The sequence below is a fragment of the Lissotriton helveticus genome, chromosome 8, assembly GCF_964261635.1.
Source record: "Lissotriton helveticus chromosome 8, aLisHel1.1, whole genome shotgun sequence".
Lineage (NCBI taxonomy): Eukaryota > Metazoa > Chordata > Amphibia > Caudata > Salamandridae > Lissotriton > Lissotriton helveticus.
In genome coordinates, this window is record NC_136069.1 from 439,950,858 (window position 1) to 439,972,347 (window position 21,490).

Here is a 21,490-nt window from a genome sequence, read left to right on the forward strand (position 1 = left end):
TGCAGTTCTGTCAATTGTTGGAATCGCTTCCGGATTTTTATTTGCTTTTGGATTTCTTGTTTCATTAGCATAGTCTGAGGCTACATCGTTGTAGACAGGTGTCTTGACGAACTGTTGCAATTTGGGTTTCAAGAGGCATAAGTTCCATGGCATTGTTGCATAGTCCTTTTTTATTCACTGCAGGTTTATCAAATGTGATTAGTCTCTCAGTTTGAACCTCTTGTATTGTAGCAAGTTTTGTTGTTCTGCTACATCTTGGGAGTCCACTGGGCCTACTACTTATTATTGGCCACATGATTGTGGTTTTACCAGGTCGATGGATACAACTCGGTTCTCCTTTTTACCAGCAAGGGGCGGTAGTACAACTAATCTTGTTCCGCTGACAGCTAAGACAGGTACTGCTTTTCTGTAAGAAGGCCCAAATTCCTTCTTCACCGCAAACTTCTCTCTGACCAGATCCCCAATTTTTGGAATCCAGACAGGCCTTGCTGGGACAGGTGGTTTATCTTCAGTGGCTGTTGGCTGCTGTTTTAGTTTTACGTTGCTCAGGTCTTTTCTTGTTTCATTTAAGTCCTGCAAAATAGCCAAACGATCTTTGATATCAAAGCATTTTTCTTCTACCACTGAAGTCTGACTATCTAAGTCCTGAATATGCATTGTAGTCCCGAACATTAGTTCGTACGGACTGAAACCTTTTAGAGAATTTCTTGGCAGATTGTTAAGACTACGTTGGACACTTGTTAAATGTTGGACCCACCCATCACCCGAACCTAATACCCTCGCCGTTATAGATTGCTTTATGTCTCGGTTTTTTCTTTCCACAATCCCATTTCCCTCAGGATGGAAGGGACAAGAGTACCGCGATGCAATGCCCATGCTGGTCATGGCCTCCTTATAAGCTCGAGAGCTAAAAGCAGGACCCTGGTCCGAATGTAGCATGCCAATTGCGTATGTGCCGATATAGACTCGCAAATCTTTTATAACAGTTCTAGTGTCAGCCGAGCGCTGGGGTCTACATTTTAAATGATTCTAGTCTTAAACATAAATGGGACTCATTTCTCCTATCGGAATTTTGCGTATAGATTGCCTTATTCTATCTATACGAAGAGCCATGGCAATACTCCGGCTGGTTCGCCACTGCGATCTCTGTTGCAGTTTGGACAGTTTATTGCAAATTTGTGTTGTTGCAGGCTCATTCCCGGCCACCAATATTCTGATTGTAATTCTTTCAGAGATTCATTAATCTTTTGCTGCCTTAGACCCAATCCCATATGTGCTTCTTGTATCAAGAAGATTCTCCTGTTCGTGTTTGAAATCACTCTATCCCCCACTCCAGGGATTCGAGCAAAAGGAACGGAGTTTGCATCTATTATGTATGTATAATTGAGTGGATAGTTCAGAGGTAATACTGCACAGTTGCCTTGTAAAGACGTTTTTACTGCCAGCATGGTTTCTCCGTCTATGTATTTTTCTGAACGCTTTTTTGTGGCTACGGAAGCCGGATTAGTTGCTTCTGCTGTGGCTGTGTCAGCCAATGAATTCCCTGCAACGTGAACGCCATCACGTTGATGACTCAGTTTATGGATCACGTGAGTCTTTTGTAGTTCCTTCTGCAAAGGAACTATCTGTTCCCAGAGCGTTTTATGCTTGATTGTGCCACCTTTTGCATCTTTGAAACCGTTTTGAACCCAGTTCTGCAAGTATTCATTATAAGACTAAACGCAGTAATATGAATCGCACACTATTAGTGTGGGGAATTCGCGATCGGTATTTTCAAGCGCCATCTTAAATGCTAGTAGTTCAGCTCGCTGAGCTGTACAATCTCCTAGAGATTGGGTTTTAGTGACCAATGGTCTAAATTTTCCTTCGTGCCAACGACCTTTAACAATCGCGCACGCAGCACTGTAAGCTTCTTTACCCCCAACTGCGGGTTGTGCTGATCCGTCTGTATATATTATACAGGCGTAAAGTTGTTGAGGTAGAATCTCGATTGGCAGAGGATATTCTAATTCATATTTTAGATTTTTTAATTTTTGCATTTCCGGGTCAAAGTAGTATTTTACGTCTTCTGCAGCAAGAGAATTTTCCCATTCGATCCATTTTGGATCTAATGCCACGTTAGTCAAATTGCGTGGGCTTGTTAATGCCTCAAAGGCTGATTCTGCTGTTAAAACAGTTATCCTTTTGCCTTGTGCTTGGGCTCTTTCTTTTGCTACAGCAGTTTGAACCGCATTTACAATGATTTCTGAAATACTGAATGTTTTTTCAGCTTGTGTGTACAAGTGTGATTTGTAAGCTATTGGTACCTTTTCTCCCTCATTAGAGGTCAAGTACGTGAATCCGCATCTTCCTGGGATGACTCAGATTACAAGGTTGCGTGTGTTATCGCGAGTTTGCAATTTTGTTTTATGTAACATGTCTGCTTGCAATGATCTCAAAATTTCTGTGTGTTTTTGAGTCCAATTGATTGGTTTGAAATCAGGTTTTATTAATTCATAGAGAGGTTTAACCCTCTCTGCATAATTTAGAATGTATGTTATTCCGAAATTCAGGAAACCTAGTATTGATTGTAAGCTCTTCAGAGTTTTTGGTGCTTGGAGTACAGCGCATTTCTCTAAGAAATTGTCCGCTAGGCTTTTGCCTTCACTTGATAATTCATATCCTAAAAACAGGACTGTTAGATGGGCAATTCTTGACTTTTTAAAGTTGAATTTGTAACCCTCTGCTGCAAACCCAAGTATTATGGTGTTCACTCTTTTCAAGTGAGTATCCAGGTCATCATCTGTGAGATAGATGTCATCGACATATGATAATGCCTCATCATCATATATTAGTAGTAACTCTGTTACTCTTGCTGAGAATAATCCTGGGCTATTCTTGAATCCCTGTGGGAGTCGACAGAAATTTTTTTGCGACCCCATTATTGAGAAAGCGGTCAAATACCTGCTTTCAGGTGCAATGTTTTGACAAAAGAATCCATTAGAGATGTCTAATGTTGTTTTGTATTTTTTGCGCTCGATGTTATTCATTAGTGCTGCACTGTGTGAGTTTTGTACTGCAAAAGTTTTGCAACATGAATTAAGGTGTCTGTAGTCCAAAACTAGACGATATGAATCATCTGGCTTGGAGATAGGAAACAAAGGATTGTTTGTTTGTGAGGTGCATGTTTCAATCACCCCTTGGTATTCAAGTTGATCTAAGATCTCCCTGACTTGTTTTTTAGCTTCTTGCTTAATTGGGTACTGCCTTTGTGCAGTTGGTTGACATTTTAACTGGATTTTGTGAGGAGGAGAGTCCTCATCCCATCCTACATGATTTTTATATAATGCAGGAGCTTGGGCCACTGCCCATTTTCTTGCATATGTATATTTTTTATGCATTGGAATATGATTTGAGAAGGCAGGCATAATCATTTCTTTGCCATGAGGGCACTCCCTGACAAACTCTGGTGGCCAGTCTTTCTCAGCTAAAAGGATGTCATAGCCTTTGGAAAGGTTATCCCAAAATAGACCCCTTACTTTCCTAGTCTTATCTCCCTCTATACGTAATGTTATCTTGTATATTTTATGAGGTTTGCTAACTCTGGTATCCGCAGTTTCCACCTGAATGTATTCATTCGTGTCCACTGTCTCCAGATGATTTATCAGGATCTTGCGAGCTATGGTCACTTCTGCTGCGCTGTCTAGCATTGTCTGGGCCCACTCTCCGTTTTTCAGTTGTGTCCTCAGTATCCTCGGCATGTTTGATTATTTTAATACTGGCTACCTTCTTTTTTGGAAATTGTAATTTTTTACTTTGATGAGCGGGTTCTTTGTCTTTGGACTTGACGTGCTCTTCCCTGTGTTCTGACCGTCCTCTTCTTTCCGATTCTGCGAGGAAGTCTGAAAAGATCGAGAGAGACGTGTATCAATATCTTGATATCTATCAGGTTTTTTCAAATTATCCCTATTTCTAAGGTTGTATCTTTTCTCAGAGGGCTCCCTCTGGGGAGACTTGTGTCCTTGGTCCGGAGATCTTTCTCTCCGCCGAGGAGACCTTCCACTGGACTGGAATCTTTTTTCTTTGGGAGTGGATTGTTTATTTCCATCCCAGCTCTTTTTTGGAGTGTTTAGATTATTTTTAATAAATATCTTTTCAGGATTTTCAGTTAGTTGGGGTTTTACTGGTTTCCCACCCAAACTATCTCTTCCTAGTTCTTCATAGGATTTTTCTATGATTCTGGCAAGTTCAATTGGTTGGTCTGCTATATCTGTTTCTTTCAATTTCTGGCGGATCGCCACAGATGCTGCTTCTCCTTTTATGTTGGCTAGTAATATAGCCGAGACCTGCTTGAAGTCTTTTAGTAATTTCATACCCAGAGTTAAAGCAGGTTCTGGACCGTATTCATTTTGAATCTGTCGTAGCACATCGGGTATAACCGCCATGGACGGAACACCATGTGTTTTTGTGTAAATGGAAGCAAAGACTGTGCCCCAAGTGTCACAGTCCTCCACATGTGGTGCGATCCCCATTGGAAGACAGGTAGTCAGAATTCTGTGTTTCTCAGTAGGGGTAGTATCCGGAAATACTGCCTCTATTTGAGTGATTTTTTTGTGCTAACCAGAATGAAATTTGTTCCCGTTTTGCGGGTACTTGACCAAGACATGATTGTATGTTCTGTGGTGTTATTTTATTTGTGTTCCCCTGATGAGGGGGTCAGCTGTGGAATGTTAATTGCTGGTTGGACTGTTGTAGTCCGCATTATATATTGGACTAATTGTCTATGTATTATAATCAGTTGTTTTAGCTGTGCTAAAAGTTCTGGTACTGACATTTTTTCTATGTCGGGGTGTGGTGTGTAGCTGGCTAGAACCGGCCACGTTGCTCCTGGTCTACCTAGTGGACCGAGCCTGGTGATGTGATTATTATGTTTTAGGGCGCCTTTAAACCAGAGCAGGTGCTCTTGGTATTTTAGTGGGATTTCCACCTCCTCGAAAGGGATGTACTCATCCGGAGGTTCCTCTATTTTGTAATAGTGGAAGTCGTGTGTGACAGCGTTTGCTGCTGGAAAGTTTATCCATGAATAGAATACCTCTGTCTGCCGATATTCATGGGCCTCAATTACGAATACGACTATTCCACCTCTCGGTGTTAGTCCGTTTTCTCTCAGTTTAAGAGTTATAGTTTTCCTTATGTTGACCGGAATGAGTATAACACTCGGGTCATTTTCTTGGAGACTTGTGTCATCCGTTAGGAGTCGAGCTGCTATTCTAGCTGCCTCCCTTTCTTCTTCACTTTCTGACATTTTTACTGACAGAAAGGTTTCAAGGAAACAAAGATTAGGTGCACAATATTTTGGAACACTGTATCCTTCAACGTTGACTATACCAAAAACTATACATAGGAATCTCTTCCTACTAAGTTCCGGCGGATTTTAACCTTTTACCCACTCCAGACGTCTTTTGGAGTATTTACGGGAAAAAGGGTCTGTGTGAAAAAGCACGACTGAGTTACTCTAACGTCTTGCGTTAGATTTATCGCCTTACCAAACGTTGGGCGCCATGTAGTGTAGTTCCTATATTCCCAATAGGCTCTGCGCATTGGAATAATATATTCAGCAGTGTAGACGTAGGACTGAGGTCGACTAGGTCTCTTCTGACTGTATTAGACTTAAGTTTTTGCCAGCTAGCTCAGAGGTCACTAGAAACTTTCTCGAATAAACAAGGAGGAGTTTAACCTCCCTGGATAGACAAGAAGGGATTAGCTTCTGACAACCATATAACATGACAACTTTGCTCCCTCAGAATAAGAGTGTATCTCTAGAGTCGTGTGAAAACAATAGACAGCTATTTCACTCAGTCAAGTGTGCATACTTAGTTTCACCAGAGTGCAGAGAAAAGAGAGACGGGCGTTTTCAATAAAAGGTTGTTATTTATTGAGCAGTCTTCTTTCTCATAAAAGAGAAATTAATTGCCACAATTGCAATACTCATAGTAAAGTAAAGTGTGTACAGTAAAAGGAGGATTAAGAAATAATACTGTAAAAGCATTGATATGGTTTCTTAGCCATAAGATACTTTTAAAAAAGATAAAATATATACATACTTATATACATTGACTAACGTACTCAACTGGTGCTTCTAAATACGCCTACCCCGGTGTACCCGACCTAAGCCTAATACGTGGGAAGGAGTAAGTAAGTAGCAGTTTAAGTTAAGTTGGTTTTGCCAAGAATCTGACTCAAGAATTCTCTCTAAGGTTTTAGTCAGCTCCGTACCTGGATGTTAGAAAGCAGGAGGTCTGGTATCTCTCTCTCAGGACTCGATATCCCAGTAACCCGCGAAGGTATCTGGAAACACCGGAGCTGGATTTCTCGGCAGGAGAAAAGACAGCGTCTCTCTCAGTGCGTCAAAGGGGAGGGGCAGCGTCCGTGGGCTCTCGCATCAGCTGGGCTCTCGGGCAAGTAGATAGCTGCTCTGCTCCAAAACCACCACCGTGTGTTTGCTTAAGGCAATGTTGGTATATTTATACCTGAAAGGTGCCGGGTTTGACGTAAGGTTGGAAATAAGACGTCAATAAAGATGTCACTAAGAACTGGCCGTTCTTACAGTGCTTTACAGGAGTTCTAGGACGAAATCAAAACAAAAGCAAGGGGGATTTCCCAGGTTGCTGGAGGTTTGGTTTGTTTAGAGAGCTCGTTGTGCTTTCTAGGAGTCTGGGGAAGTAGCCTTGCTTAATGTGACAGCATGTGCTACGACTGAATATGGATATGATTACTATGCCGTTATTGGGATATTATTGATTATAACCGAACAAGGGCATAAAATAGTAATATCGATTTAGGCTCCTGGATAAAAACACAATATTATGGGGACACATTAGAGATACACGGTTAGTAGTGGTCGAAAATAAATTCATACAGTCTTTTTTAAATCTTCCGCAGAGCGCTACTCATCCACCCCAATTAATTGATGTAGTTGTATTTCTGATCTCTTTCACAATTAAGCCGCCACCCTTATTGTATTGGCAAAGACTGTGGTCCAACGAGGAACTAGACCCATATAGACTACCTATCGCAGCAGAATAATGTAAAAAGTCAAACAAAAAAGCAATAATTAAGTAAAAAACTAAGTGTATTCCACAAGAATCAAAAAATTCAAAACCGATTTTACCTCCAGGTATATTCCTTCAAAGTCCACAAACTCTAGTCAATTCTCTGTAAATAAAACAATTGAACTAGCTCATAACTTTGTAATATTTCAGAACACATCACAAAGTATCTAGGTCGTGCCCCCCTCCCCCTTATTGTTCATTCATAAGCATCACACATTGTACATGGAGAGGCATGGAAGTGTTCAGACACAAAAGCAAGAGGGATCCACCACATAACTTCACCATGCATTCCTGAACAGCACTGAAGTAAGCCATTATATGCACATGTGACATGAGCTAGTGCAAACATCATCTATATTAACCCACCAATCACTCGGGCCTCCTTGCTCTTAGAGAATCTGTTAACATAATCTCCAGATAGAAATATGTCTACAACATGTAGAGGTAAAGGTGCAGGTGAGGTAATACTTAGAGGTGTGTACCTTCTATGGGCTTTAATCTAAGGATCTACATAATGCTGCTACATTACCCATTCTCCTCAGTGGCCAGTACAAAGTGTACAGGTAACTCCAGGAAGAGGAAAAGCAAGCCCTTTACAATTTGAACCCTCAGGCCAGGAAAAGAAATGAGGAATCACCTTGAGAATTGAGGAAACCACAAATATTTCCCCATTAGTTCATTATGTTGGGCTAGAGTGACAGCCAAGGATTTCATCTGTTTCCAACAGGTGGAGTCCATGATTGAAAATTACCAGTTACACTGAGTCCTTGAAACTGCCACTGCTTATGATAATTCTGATACCAGCATTATCAGGAGTAACAGGGAACTCACAATGAGGCTTCTCTGTGAACATACCCGCATGTGTAGGAAAGATATTCAGGAATGACTTTTACCTATTTTTAATGATACTCCGCACTGCACAGAGAAAAAGAATAATCTAAGTTTTTTTTTTATTTGACAATAACTACAGAAAGATTACACCTAAATAAAGTAATCTATGAAAAAGCAGAATAGAAACAGTCCACACATTTTGGCCTGATGTCTTCTAGTCTCTTTGCCCCTCTTGGTGGCAAATTGGTTATGTGATAAAATCAACCAAAACTGCTCCAGAGACATGGATGTTAGAGAACATGTAAAGGTAGCATTCACATCAGTATTATGTCTCCTGATTTCACTTTGCTTCCGTGAAATTGCACGTTGTTGGTTGACCTTCATGCCTGCAGATTGTGAGGCAGACACCAAAGGAGGCGCTTACGCCACACAGACATGACCATCCAAGCATATAGAGCACTACACAAACCCATCAAATCAATTAGGGCACTGTGCCAATACAACGTTCATCAGTATGTGGCACACAGCCAGCTGTCCCTCCATTCACTCTAAAGATCTAGCCAATGCAAACTATGTAATGAAATATAAGCAGCACACGAGGGCGTAAACACCTATTCAGAACTCCTAAGTCCTATGTGTTTCATCACGCACGCTATTTTGCCTAAGCCGAGTGACCATATTCAAATAACATCCACAAAAGATCAGAAAAAACAGGTGAATTGCAAACACAGGAAAAAGAACAGCAATATTAAATCTTCACTACCACCACCTATAATCCCAAAATGACAGAATAATGAAAAAGAACATAACATACTAAGCGTCACCAGTTCTCCACACCAGGGGACATATGAGGGGGAAGCCTCACTGATTTGCCTCAGGAGGATCCAAGGAGATTTGGGATTACCCTGTTGTAAACACTAATTAGAAATAACCCTACCACATTAAAAGGTTTCTAATCATCCACTCGCATCCTTTGAAAAAACAAAGTTGAATTGGTGTTCTTATTGTTAAGTATTTTTAATAGTCAGTTTCAGCACTCGAGGTGTGTTAACTGCAGTTCCAGGTTGTATTTATCTAGTGAGAAAAGCGTGTATTGTTTCCTGTATGTCATCCACTTACTAAACTCCTTGACGAGTGTTGCCATCGTGATTTTGCTGGTCATTAGAGTTAGGTTTTTCAAAAGATATAAAGTAGTAATGAAGGCTATTTAGCATAAATAAAACGTGAAGCAGAAGCAGAAGTAGAATATATTTACATTAATGAGAGTGATAGCATAAAACAGAATTCATTCAGGAAGTGCATGCCTCTTTGAAGGGAACACAGGCACATAGTCCCCATCAATGAAATATTAATTTCTAAAACCTTTTATTTCAAGCGCGTTAAATATGAAGTTGATGCGGTGTGGCATGCTAAATAAACAAAAAGGCTTTACATACGTTAATCGAAACCCTTTTTTCTTTCTTTAATGTGCAATGCGCTGTGACACTAAGGACCTTCAGAAGAAATTCAAGATATGGGCTTGACAAGCCATGGATGAAAGGTTACAAGACCGAGGCGAGGAATATATAGCAAAAAAAAAAAAAGAAATACACCTTTTTCCAGCCCTAAAGCTGCTCCACAGTCCTGCACTTTTTGATTTCAAATTATTTTTATCTGGATTTTCCATAAATCAATAAGTATTTTAAACTGTTACTCTGTTCAAAATAAAGCATCACTTCACCAAGAATATATAGTAAAAGTTGTTATACAAATGCTACGGATGGTAACAATGGTGTATTCTCACGTTTTCAGTCTTCCAAATACCATAGACACTAGGTTTATGATGATAGGGAACCCTGTACTTTTTGATTTTTAATACAAAAGTTCTGTTTTAGCGTTGTTGTGCCAATCATTTTTCAGATATTTTTGTTACCTGTACATTCACAATTTTTTAGGAGATTAATGCTGGATAATCGTAAAAAAAATGCCTTCACTCTGGCATGAGGATGTTTTCATTGTCGTGAAATTTAAGCAAAACAGAATCAGCAACCCAACCAAGACAAAATTCCTGTTAGAAGTCGCTGTAAAAACATGGCTCAATTACATGAACCTTGACAGCGTTGTATCCCAACTTTCACTAAATTCCAAGTGACTTTGATTCACCTGGGACACCAACCTCACCCTCAAGAAATAGATGGCCTGATGCCAACTCTGTCTTCTAAAGAAAGCTAATCCATTTCTTTCAGAAAGCAACTTCAGATCTGTTGTTCAAGTCCTCACACTCTCGCATCTGGATGGTGGTAATGCCCTACTAATGCACTACTCTGTGGCTTATTATTGAGGGTAGGAAGCACACCATTTTATTTAATGCTTCATCCAGATTTGTCCATTATATTTCAGAGTGCGTGCAGATCGGTTGTGTGCCATGCCTAATTGGAACTGAAGTGAACAATCCAACATGAACTGGGGCGCTACTCTATGGCTTCCCAGACTCCACACCTCTTTATAGCATCAGGTCTCACCCAGAGCCTGAAGAAATCTGATCACATCACCCCCATCCTGATGGAACGTCATTAACTCTTGCAGACTTGCACTATTTTCAAAACCAGCTGCATCATTTATAAAGTCATTCCGACTTGCACTATTTTCAAAACCAGCTGCATCATTTATGAAGCCATCCCAACCAGTACCTGCGCTTATCTTGCAGACAAACTCACAATCTCTAATGATTATCCCCACACCCAGGATAACTTCACACTGCAGACTAAAATGTGTAAAAAAAAAACAATAATCAAAGACTACAAGCCTTTTCCATCTCTGCACCCATAATCTGTTCCAACATTGCTCTAATTTAGGAAAGAGTTGAAGGCTTGCCTCTTTATAAAAGCATTTTTTAAAACGACATTACAATGCATTAACCGTCCACAACCCTTTTGGCTTGGTTCGCGCAGTAAACATATAGATATATACTTGAAAGCACATTCAGAAAAGACACACCATCAAGAAACACTGATTGTTCTGTGAAACAGTTAACAGTCTGCTGTGACTGTGAAATGGATAGAACACCACAAAAAGATGATGTACGGAATGCTGAACATTGTCAAACATTCACTCCCAGTCACAGATCTCAGTTAAAGCCATTGTTTTTTTGCCTCGCAAATGGATAGACCATGTTCTCAATAGTGAAGCATTTATTCTTTTAAGTCGATAGATGCTTTAGGTCCAAAAGTGGTACTTATTATTTTGTTTTATTTACTGTAACAATAAATATTAAAAGGGTGTTGGAGGTGAGTGGACAGATGATTTCACTGGTCCCTCCTCAACAGGCAATTAGTAGGGCAGGGACGGCTCCTCCATTAGGGCGGAGAAGCGTCACCCTACTGCTTTCGAGCAGTGCGAGAAACAGAAACAGAAACCGAAACATTAAATGGAAAATGGCCTTCCCAAAAGCGCCTGACTGGTCGACATCCCGACCAATCACCCCGCTGCCATTGCAGCGTTGTGATTGGCTTAGGGGAGGGAGGCTGCCCGCTTCCTGTTCCTGCCAGAGGCAGGATAGCAGGAAAACACGGGACCCGCGGACAGGTACATTAAAAAAATGTATTAACCCTCCCCAGCCCTGCAACAGCGGGTCTCCAAAAATCATTTCTAAATCAGCATCACCTCTCCCTGAAATCTCCGAACACACATTTATTCTCCAGTGGGGCCCATAACACTGCACTCTTTCTCTGTTCACTTAACTCGGCTTCAAGGATTGGTAAATCACAAAGGAGTAATGCTGTAACATTTGGCGGAGTGTCTAACCAGCTATTATTTACCTATATTTTATACGATTTACCATGGTTTTAACAAACATGCATTTTATTCAGACACACCACCATAGTGGCAATGGATCTGCTAGAAAGAAAATCAGGCGTAGAAAAATTACAAGACCAGCTTTAATATTCCATTTTCCTAATTTTATTAAAAGCAAAACTTTAGTATGTCTGACATTTAGGCATTAATTAATTCTTTATTCAGTAAAATCTTAAACTTTATTTCAGAATAGTCATTTTATTCAGAAGTCAGTTAAAAGTTTAGCAAAAGATAGATAGTTTCAAATTCATTCTCTCCTAATATCCCTAACTAACACCTTATCCTTCCAGTCCTGCAAAGAAAAACAAGAAATAAATCAGAGTTCTTACATCCAGGAATTGATCTGCAATCCGACAGCACTTCGAGAGGAAATCGAAAGAGCGACACTCTCTAAGCAAAATATGGGGTTTTTATACACTAATTTCCTAACTTAATCTATCTAAAAAGTATCTAACATCTTCAATTCGGGTTCTGATTGGACAACTTTGGGATGGGTGAGCATCTCCTCACCATTACAACATCATATTCACAGTGAATCAGCAAAATTATAAAGGGGTATTGTTTAGGACAGTCTTTGGCCTGGTCACTTCCTTGACTTGCAACGTCGCATTACTTTCCCATGTTCAGAACACTCGACTGTCCATGTTTTGGCAATCATCCTGGCTTTCAGGGCATGGTAGCCTTGAACTTCCCATCCGAGCACAGGCAGTTCACTCTCGCTGGCAGGCTTTGGGCACTCATGCGCAGTCCAGCACTTGCTCACAGTGAATCAGAGCAGCCATGTTTGGATAGGCCTCAGAGGCCACTTTTGGAACTATCATAGAAACAAACACAAATTCACGTTAAATATGGAACTAAAGCCCTTCTGTTTACCTCCCACCATACTAAGGTTTCCCTATTAGTTGTTACCTAGCAGGTAAGCCACATAAATGCGTTTCATACTTACATATCCGACGACTTTCTAGCACAAAAACGTGTACAATAAGCACATTCATATTGTATTTATTTATTTATTAAGCTGTGCATTAGTTCACAACACAAAAACAATACAAATTAGTTAATTATATTGCTTCATGCAGGCAAAATTAGTATTCCCACGTGTTCATGTATGTGCATCTTATACTATTGTTGATTAATTCATCACAACACACCATTAGTAAATGTTAACGTTCTGGAACATTGACTTTACAAGGGGTACACAAAATTTTGTTTTGCCACCTTGCTCCATCAGCCCCACCCCATGATTAATGCCGACTGCGACTGTAGTAGGGTGAAAAAAAATATAAGCAGCTCCATCTCATATCTGAAGCAGTGTCAGGTAGTTCATCGTCACTTCCAGGCTGGCTTCAAAATAGGAAGAACCAGCCTGCTCCAGGTTCAGTCAGACAAGCGCAGTTCTGGTTTTACTTCTTAAGACCGGTCGAGCACTTGATGATTTTATTTGACTTCTATTTCTGAATGGTCAATCAGTTCTAGGACATCAAAGTTTCAGCCCAGACTTTATATATTTTCTGTTTCGTAGTATAAGTAGAATAATGGTTGCACATATAAACATTGGAAAATATTCTCAGTTTAGATTCTTGCAGAAAAATTTGGAAGTTTGAAAACGCTGGAGCAGCTACGGAATGTCTGCTTCTGGCTGCGGTCCACTCCTGAGGAACTGTTTCCAGTTGTTTTGTGTACCCATGCACCATTTGGTGTCCACTGTATGGGCCTGCTTTTCTAACTGACTGACGCTGGAGCATAAGCTACCTCTTCTGAAGTGGCTCCCTCATTTGAAACAGTCTTAGCTTTTTGAGACGATTAAGCACTTAAGCCTGGGATTTGAAAAAGGTGAAACCCCAGCGTTGACATCTATTTTGGGAAGCTCATTGGGACCACTCGAAAGAGAACAAAGAAAATGGATGTTGCCTAGAGATTGCTTCAGCAAGGAACTCTCCTTCAGCCCCATTCCGGGTAAACAATAGTCTGAGTCAGTGGTTCTTACCCTTTTGACTTCTTTGGGGACCACTTAATCATTTCTGGAATCACGGGACCCACTCCCTCCTCTTAATCATTATTGGACTTTTGAGGACCCTACCTGACTCATTACTGGAAGCCAGGGACCCGAGCCTAAGCAATTTCAATGATTTTACCCGCGTAATAATACACAACAATGCAAACACAATATAAGCACACAAATTATTAAATATTTTATTTAATTTACATACAAATATAAATAAACACATAATTTTCTAAATTCAATTGAAGCCACACATTGTGCATACTATTTTGTGTTCGATGCACTCATACTGCTCCCTTCATTTAAACTGAGGATATCAACTTCATTTCTAGCCTCCAGTTTCAAATTCCTTCACATTCACAGAACTTTTAAAACATTTTATATTTGGCTACTTTATTAATATAAACTTTGTTAATATTATTTCATTTTCAAAGCAGTTGCAGACCACAGGTGTCCCCAACCCACAGGTTAAGAATCGCTGGTCTGAATCATCTAGTTTGTTACCAGTCAGTTGGCTATTTTTAAATACCATTTTGGAGAGTTTTATCTTGCCAGTCCAGTAATATTGCATGCTTACTGCTGTCCTGACACCACGAGATCACAGAGAAAGAAGAAGCCACAAGAGAACAAAATAGGAAAAAAAGAAAAGGGAATGAGGAAGGAGGGTCGTTAATAAAATGAGCTTACTAAAAAAGCCTGTGTCTCATCAAATGGAAGTGATAGGGTTTTGAGGATACCCTTAGGCAGCTGGGTGGCAGGGAGTGAGCAAAAGTGGTATTGATGACACATGAGAGAGACAATCCTAGGAAATTTTGCCTGATTGAAAATTCAAAAGCTAGTTACTACTAGGAAAGTCACAGAGCACTAGGAATCGAGTTACAGACACCCACCACACAATGTCTGCAGTTAGATCTCACTTCCTCTGTCTCCATATTTTATCCGTTTACGTGCAGGCCTACGGTTGAAGGTAGGGCGATCGGGGGAGGTAGGTCAGCTGCATTTACCTCTGGTATTTACATTGTCAATAAAAAAGGACCAGGATGAAGTGGGCTTGGTGTTGTTAATTTTTACATTGCTTACTTATAATCTCTGTTTACATAACTAATGCCTTATCATCAGTCTTTACTATTTCATTCCACCCTCTTCATAAGTTTCAAGTATTATTCGTTTTAATATTGCAATGATATGGAAATCTGTGATGCTAGGATTACGGTGAAGTCTAAAAATGCAGAGATTTGCCTACATTCTTACTGAATAGTTATCTTCAAATAAAAGCTTTATCAAATCCTATTTAGTGGGTGGTCTAAACTACGGAAATGTCAAAAAATGCCACATACATGTGTGGCTCTACTACATACATGTGTGACCTACATTTTCTGACTCGTTTTTAACTTTATTTGTTGGAGACTGATTTAATTTTTAAAAGTATATATTTGCGGGTAACAAGAATTTGTCTTTCAGAGAGCTTCTTTCTGTTAACTCATATGGAATGTTTATTCTCTGTCTTTCAGAATGCATATAGAAATAACTTCTAAACCAGTTAGATTGTCAAAGCAACTGGACAAAGCCGTAACAACAAATTATAAACCTGTGGCAGACCACCAATATAATGTAAGTTTGCAATACATTTTTCAGTAAAATTCCTGATTAGCATGATATTCTCATCTGTAGTTTGCGTAGTTGTTGACTATATGTGGTTTCAGGATGAACGTTACTTTGCAAAGTGTGTAGAAAAGAATTTGCTTTGAAAGAGTTGGACTTAATTTGTTAACGTAATCTTATCAAGAGTACAATTATTCTTTGCTATTATTTTTTGCTTCTGTCATATTAATTATTTACAACAAGGGGTGGTGATGGACAGAGTCTCTGAATTAAACAGAGTACTCTCACCCAGTCAAGAGATCAGGGCTAGATCCAACACCGTTTTTTAGCTCATTGCACCATCCCAGTTTCAGAACCTGGCTGTATGCAAATTAGTCTGTCCCTGGCCCAGTGCATCATGGGAACAGGGCAGACCAGACTACAAAAGCCAATTCTTACACTGGGAAGGAAACAAGCTTCCGGGGACCGGTTTCTGGCATTTCAGCCGTCTTCGGCCCGGCTTGCTTGAATCCTGATGGTGCAATGAGCAAGGGACTCACATCTGAGTATACCCTTCCACGCTTAGGGTGGACAAAATTATTTACAACAAGGGGTGGTGATGGACAGAGTCTCTGAATTAAACAGAGTACTCTCACCCAGTCAAGAGATCAGGGCTAGATCCAACACCGTTTTTTAGCTCATTGCACCATCCCAGTTTCAGAACCTGGCTGTATGCAAATTAGTCTGTCCCTGGCCCAGTGCATCATGGGAACAGGGCAGACCAGACTACAAAAGCCAATTCTTACACTGGGAAGGAAACAAGCTTCCGGGGACCGGTTTCTGGCATTTCAGCCGTCTTCGGCCCGGCTTGCTTGAATCCTGATGGTGCAATGAGCAAGGGACTCACATCTGAGTATACCCTTCCACGCTTAGGGTGGACAAAATTATTTACAACAAGGGGTGGTGATGGACAGAGTCTCTGAATTAAACAGAGATAAATAACGGTGATGGATCAAGCCCTGATCTTTGGACTGGGTAAGAGTGGTCTGCTTAATTCAGACACTCTGTTCATCACCACCCCCTTTTCTGAATCGTTTTTGGCCACTATAGGTGTGGCAGGGTATACTCAGACATGAGTCCCTTTCTCACTGCTCCATCAGGATTCAAGCAAGCCGGGCCGAAGAGGCTGAAATGCCAGAAACCGGTCCCCGGTAGCTTGTCTCCTTTCTGGTGAAGAATTGGCTTGGTAGTTTGGTCTGCCCTGTTCCCATGATGCACTGGGCCAGGGACAGACTAATTTGCATATAGCCAGGTTCTGAGCTGGGATGGGGCAGTGAGATAAATAACGGTGATGGATCAAGCCCTGATCTTTGGACTGGGTAAGAGTGGTCTGCTTAATTCAGACACTCTGTTCATCACCACCCCCTTTTCTGAATCTGTCATATTAATGTCTCCTTTCTTACTAACATTCTTGTTGCTCTCTAATTTGATCTCAAAAGCCTCCTACTTCTGTAAGAATTGTTACGGCACAGAGTACTTCATCAGAATGATCACTGTAAAACTGATTTTATTTGCACAAAGCTGGAAAAGAACAAAGGTTCATGAGGTTTCTTGCCTTTGCCATGTTTCAAATAATTAACCGATGGGTATATAAGACATTGGTTCCATAGCTGAGCTGTAGGGATTCTTTGGATGGGCAGGATAGAGGGGCATTAGATGTGTTTGGTCCGAGGCAGTGTATTAGTTTAAAGTTAATGGCCCATCGTACAAGTACCTGATCCTCTGTTTAGGTCCCAACAGTAACAGAAAACATTATCCAAAGAATCAAGAAAGTGACCCCCTATTTAGAGTCTCGCAGTGACCCATGTTGTCAAATGATTCCTCCCTGTGAGAGGATGCTGTAGCTGATCATGCAATGTCAAGCGACGGTGCTGTGCACCTCCCTCCCTCAGATGGCCTGAAAGTATGTGGCCCAGGAAAAAACTGCCAAATCCTTTATCCATGATCAAAGCACAACAGTAAGTTTCTACTTTTTTGCATTGTAATGTGCTCTTTCATTGCTTCACTTAAAGCTGTTGATTTGATGCTTGTATAATGTTATGAGAGAAGAAGCGAATTTTGAGTAACTTGGTTAATTTTGGCCAGTATCAGGAAAGGTCCCTCTTTGCTTCAACCAGCTGCCACCAGCACTCATCCTTCTTTTCAAAGTTTTGTGACACATGCTTATTCTAAGTATGACACATGGAGACATCAAAACACAACATGCAGCATTAAAGCTTGTCTTCCTCCCACCTGTTAGTCACCAGTATTAAAGCCCTACCCCATGCCGTTCATTTAAATAGCGGAAGGTAAGGACGTCTTCCTGATGTGACTTTCTGTTTGAGGCTTGAAGAGTCTTAGGGCCAGAAAATCCACCTCATTCAAGTACTCCCAGCAGAATTATTCAGGATAAATATAAATAAATGCATTAAAACTAACCATACCCTGTTCTTTAATTCCAGTCTTTTTGCTTTTGGATAGTCTACTCTGGTTTCTACTAGGGCAGCAGCATCCTCACCTCTTAGTGGACTCCATATACCTACTACTGTCCTGGCCATGGGCCTGTAGAGATGAATTTTATACCCCACTACTGTGGGTTCTATCATGTAATGACACCTCTGGTCTTTGGTGGACCCCATAGACCTACTAGTGTAGGTTATGCAGCATCTTCAGTACTAGGTCAACCCCATAGATCCTGGACTGTGATTCCTATGATCCTTTAAGCTGACAACACCTCCGTCCCAGGGCGTATGCCGTACAATTTATTCTGAAAATGCTTACCAGTACTTTAATGGGTTGCCCTTCTGTAGCTTCTGAGTAAATCCTTTTTTTTTTTGTCCTCATTTTCGCCCTTGGTGACCAAGTAACAGTGCATGGAGAGGGTCGTACTGTCGCAGATAACCTGGTAGGGGAACTGAACAATATAAAATAGTTCACCCCTCAGTACTATCTCCATACTCCAAAAGCACCACACCAGGACAGCCAGGAGGGTAGTTTGCTGCAGTCAAATACCCATTCTTATACCGATGGCAACCTGTTGGGTATACCAAGCATGGAAAAAATACCAAGCAGCTTAATCATTGGACCTTTTGGGGGGGGGTCTTTCCATTTTCTACAAATTTCTCGTATGGCAAGCAAGATACTATAAAAAAGTAGATTTTTAGGCGGACCCTGAAACTCTGGTGCAACCCCAAAAATTATAAGAGCAGGACATATCGAGACTTGAGAGCCCAAGGCGCTTGTGAGTGTTAAACATACCGCATTCCAAAAAGACACTAACAGTGGGCACTCGAGGAACATATGCAGGTCTGAGGCAGCCAACAAACCACATTTAGGGCATGCCACTGATGAATTATTTGAGAATTTTGAAAGTCTCTGGCGAATAGTAGGCCCTATGTAAGGTGAAAAGATGGTTCCTGCGCAGCCTAGACGGTTTCACTATGTTCCACAGGATCTGAAAAGACTCAAACCACAGGTTCTCCACATTATGATTGGTAATATGCAATGCCCATAGCAGCTCGGGGAGATGAAACTCACCCTCAACCTCTTCCAATAGTAGATTATACCAGAGTGAAACCTCCTTCCTGGTTGATGGTTTATCCAGTAAGAGGGACACTATATTACCATCACCCCCTATCGGAAATCTACCCTTAGCAGAAATCTGTGCGTGCGCCCAGCTTTTAATTTGGAGGTATTTAAACCCAGAAAGTCCCGCCCCTATTTTAGAGAGTAAAGCCTCTCACGGAAGCAGGCACCCCTCCACAAAAAGGTCTCCCCAAACCTCCATACCTGCCTCTCTCAGCGGTATTGCGGGACTATCTAGAAGCCAACTCGGGGTCCCAGGTGAATTCCACAATGGTGACCTGCTTGTGAAGTAATCGATTTTTATAGAACGCCTAAGTTTCACCCATGTTTTAGCTATATCCCACAACACCTTCAATTTTACTTTTTTTTTATAATTTGGGGTCACCAAATTTAAACAAGAACGCATGCTCAGCTATTTTTTCCCCTTTAAGCAATGCTGCAAACATACACCTGCATCCAGAGTTTGTGGGCGATTTTAGTAACATCCTGGCATGGGAGAATTGAAAAGCCCACGCGTATAGCTGTAGATCAGGAGCCGCCAAACCACCCTTTTCTCTGCGCCTAAGTTTTTTCCAGGCTATTCTAGGAGTGTGGTCATTCCAAATAAAGGAACTTATATCACTTTGAAGATTGGCTATCATAGAGGGTTAAAAAAAAGAGGGATGGTGTTAAACAAAAAAGAAACTTTTGGGAGTATGGACATTTTAATCAAATTTGCTCTACCCAATAAAGATAAAGGAAGCGAAGACCAAGATCTCATCAGTCTACGACATTCCTTGGCTACAAGCGAAAAATTCGATGGAACTATTTCGTTTATGTCCTTATATATGTTAAGGCCCAGATACCGTAGGATAGAACTCAACTGAGCCCCTGCCACCGGCTCAGGATCATTCCAGACTATAATATCCGTCTTAGTGGGATTAATTTCATAACCAGACACGTTGCCAAAATCATGAGCAAGAGCAATTACTGTTGGGAAAGCTGACTGAAGTTCAGAGGAAAAGACGAGGACATCATCCGTGTACAGGGCTACCTTCTTCTCCCACCTTTCAAAAATAAAGGGCTTGTTGTTGCAATCATCCCGTAACCGTTGAGCAAAGGGCTCAATATATAGGTCGAAAAGGAGGGGAGAAAGAGGGCAACCCTGACGAGTACCATGCGTGATGTTAAATGGGTTTGATAGTTCCCCGTTTACAAGTAAAGAGGCAGATGGATTCTGATACAGAAGCCTCACGGCAAGCCTAAATTTCTCACTGATATTGAATTTCTCCATGACTCCCGATAGGTATGTCCAGTTGACCCTATCGAAGGCCTTGGTGGCATCCAATGTGAGAACAGCCAGGGGAAGTGACTCCACAGATGCCATATCAATGGCACCTATAAGGTCATAAGTCAACTCATAAAGCTGGCGACCCCTTACAAACCCCTTCTGGTCTACGTGCAAGACACTTGTAGCAACTGCCCCCAACCTGTTTGCTAAAACTAATGTAAAGATCTTGTAGTCCGAATTTAAGATGCAAATTGGTCTATAGGACCCACAACAGGTTGCCGGTTTTCCTGGTTTCAATATCAACGTTATCGAGGCACTATTCCAAGAGGTAGGAGGGTGCATTCCCTCTTGGAGAATCTGATTAGAAAGCTGAGTCAAGAAAGGAAGAATTGTTGAGTCCAGGATCTTATATATTTCGGACGGCAGACCATCTGGACCGGTTGCCCTACCCTTTTTACTACTAGAAATCGCCAGTCTGACTTCTTCCTGGGTGATAGGTTGTTCCAAGGCAACACATTGTTCCAATGACAATGCAGGAAGAGAAACTCCCGCCAACCAGTCTTCAACTTGTTTAATTTCAATATTTTTATCCTTGCAGTAGATTTCAGAGAAAAATTCCTAAAAGGCCCCCCTAATATCGTCATCGGCGAGTATGTTATACCGCCGAAAATGATGGAATCGATATTGTTTCTAACCTGATCGACCTTTGTCTTCCAGGCTAAGAGCTTTCCAGCCCCCTCACCATACTCAAAATGAGCTAATTTGCTTGCTTCCCACCTCTCTAGAACCCGAGCATTCAAACTGAGCCCAGTTCCCCTTTTAGAGTAGCTAGTTTATTTTTCCACTCCTGTACCAAGGTAACAGGGCCATCCGGGTGCGTGGCTATTTCTACTTGCACTCTGGCCATCTCCAATTCCAAGCAATTCACAGCTTTCCTATAGATCTTGTTCTTATATGTGGACTTATTTGTTATGAGGCCCCTTAAGAAGGCCTTGAATGAGTCCCATACAAACCCTGGGGAGGCCGTACCAATATTACTGTCCATAAAATGCTGAACTTCCACATTATTTGCATTAGTAACATCCAATGAAGAGAGCAATGACCAAATGATCAAATGACCAGTTCCTCAAACGGGTCTTAGGAAACCCCTCCAGTTCTAAATGAATGGCCGCATGATCAGATAAATGAAACGGAAGATGGGAAACAGATTTCACCAGATTAACTAGTTTTTGACTGATCAAAATAAAATCAATTTTT

At 41.1% G+C, this 21,490-nt stretch overlaps 1 protein-coding gene across 1 annotated transcript in view; it reads left to right on the forward strand.

Annotated features, from left to right (window-relative positions):
- GTF2F2 (general transcription factor IIF subunit 2) overlaps nucleotides 1–21,490 on the forward strand; it is a 984,327-nt gene that overhangs the window by 770,149 nt on the left and 192,688 nt on the right. Inside the window, exon 7 of the mRNA XM_078657309.1 lies at nucleotides 15,270–15,369. Within this exon, the coding sequence (XP_078513435.1) occupies nucleotides 15,270–15,369 (100 nt within the window). The remainder of the gene's footprint in view (nucleotides 1–15,269; nucleotides 15,370–21,490) is intronic.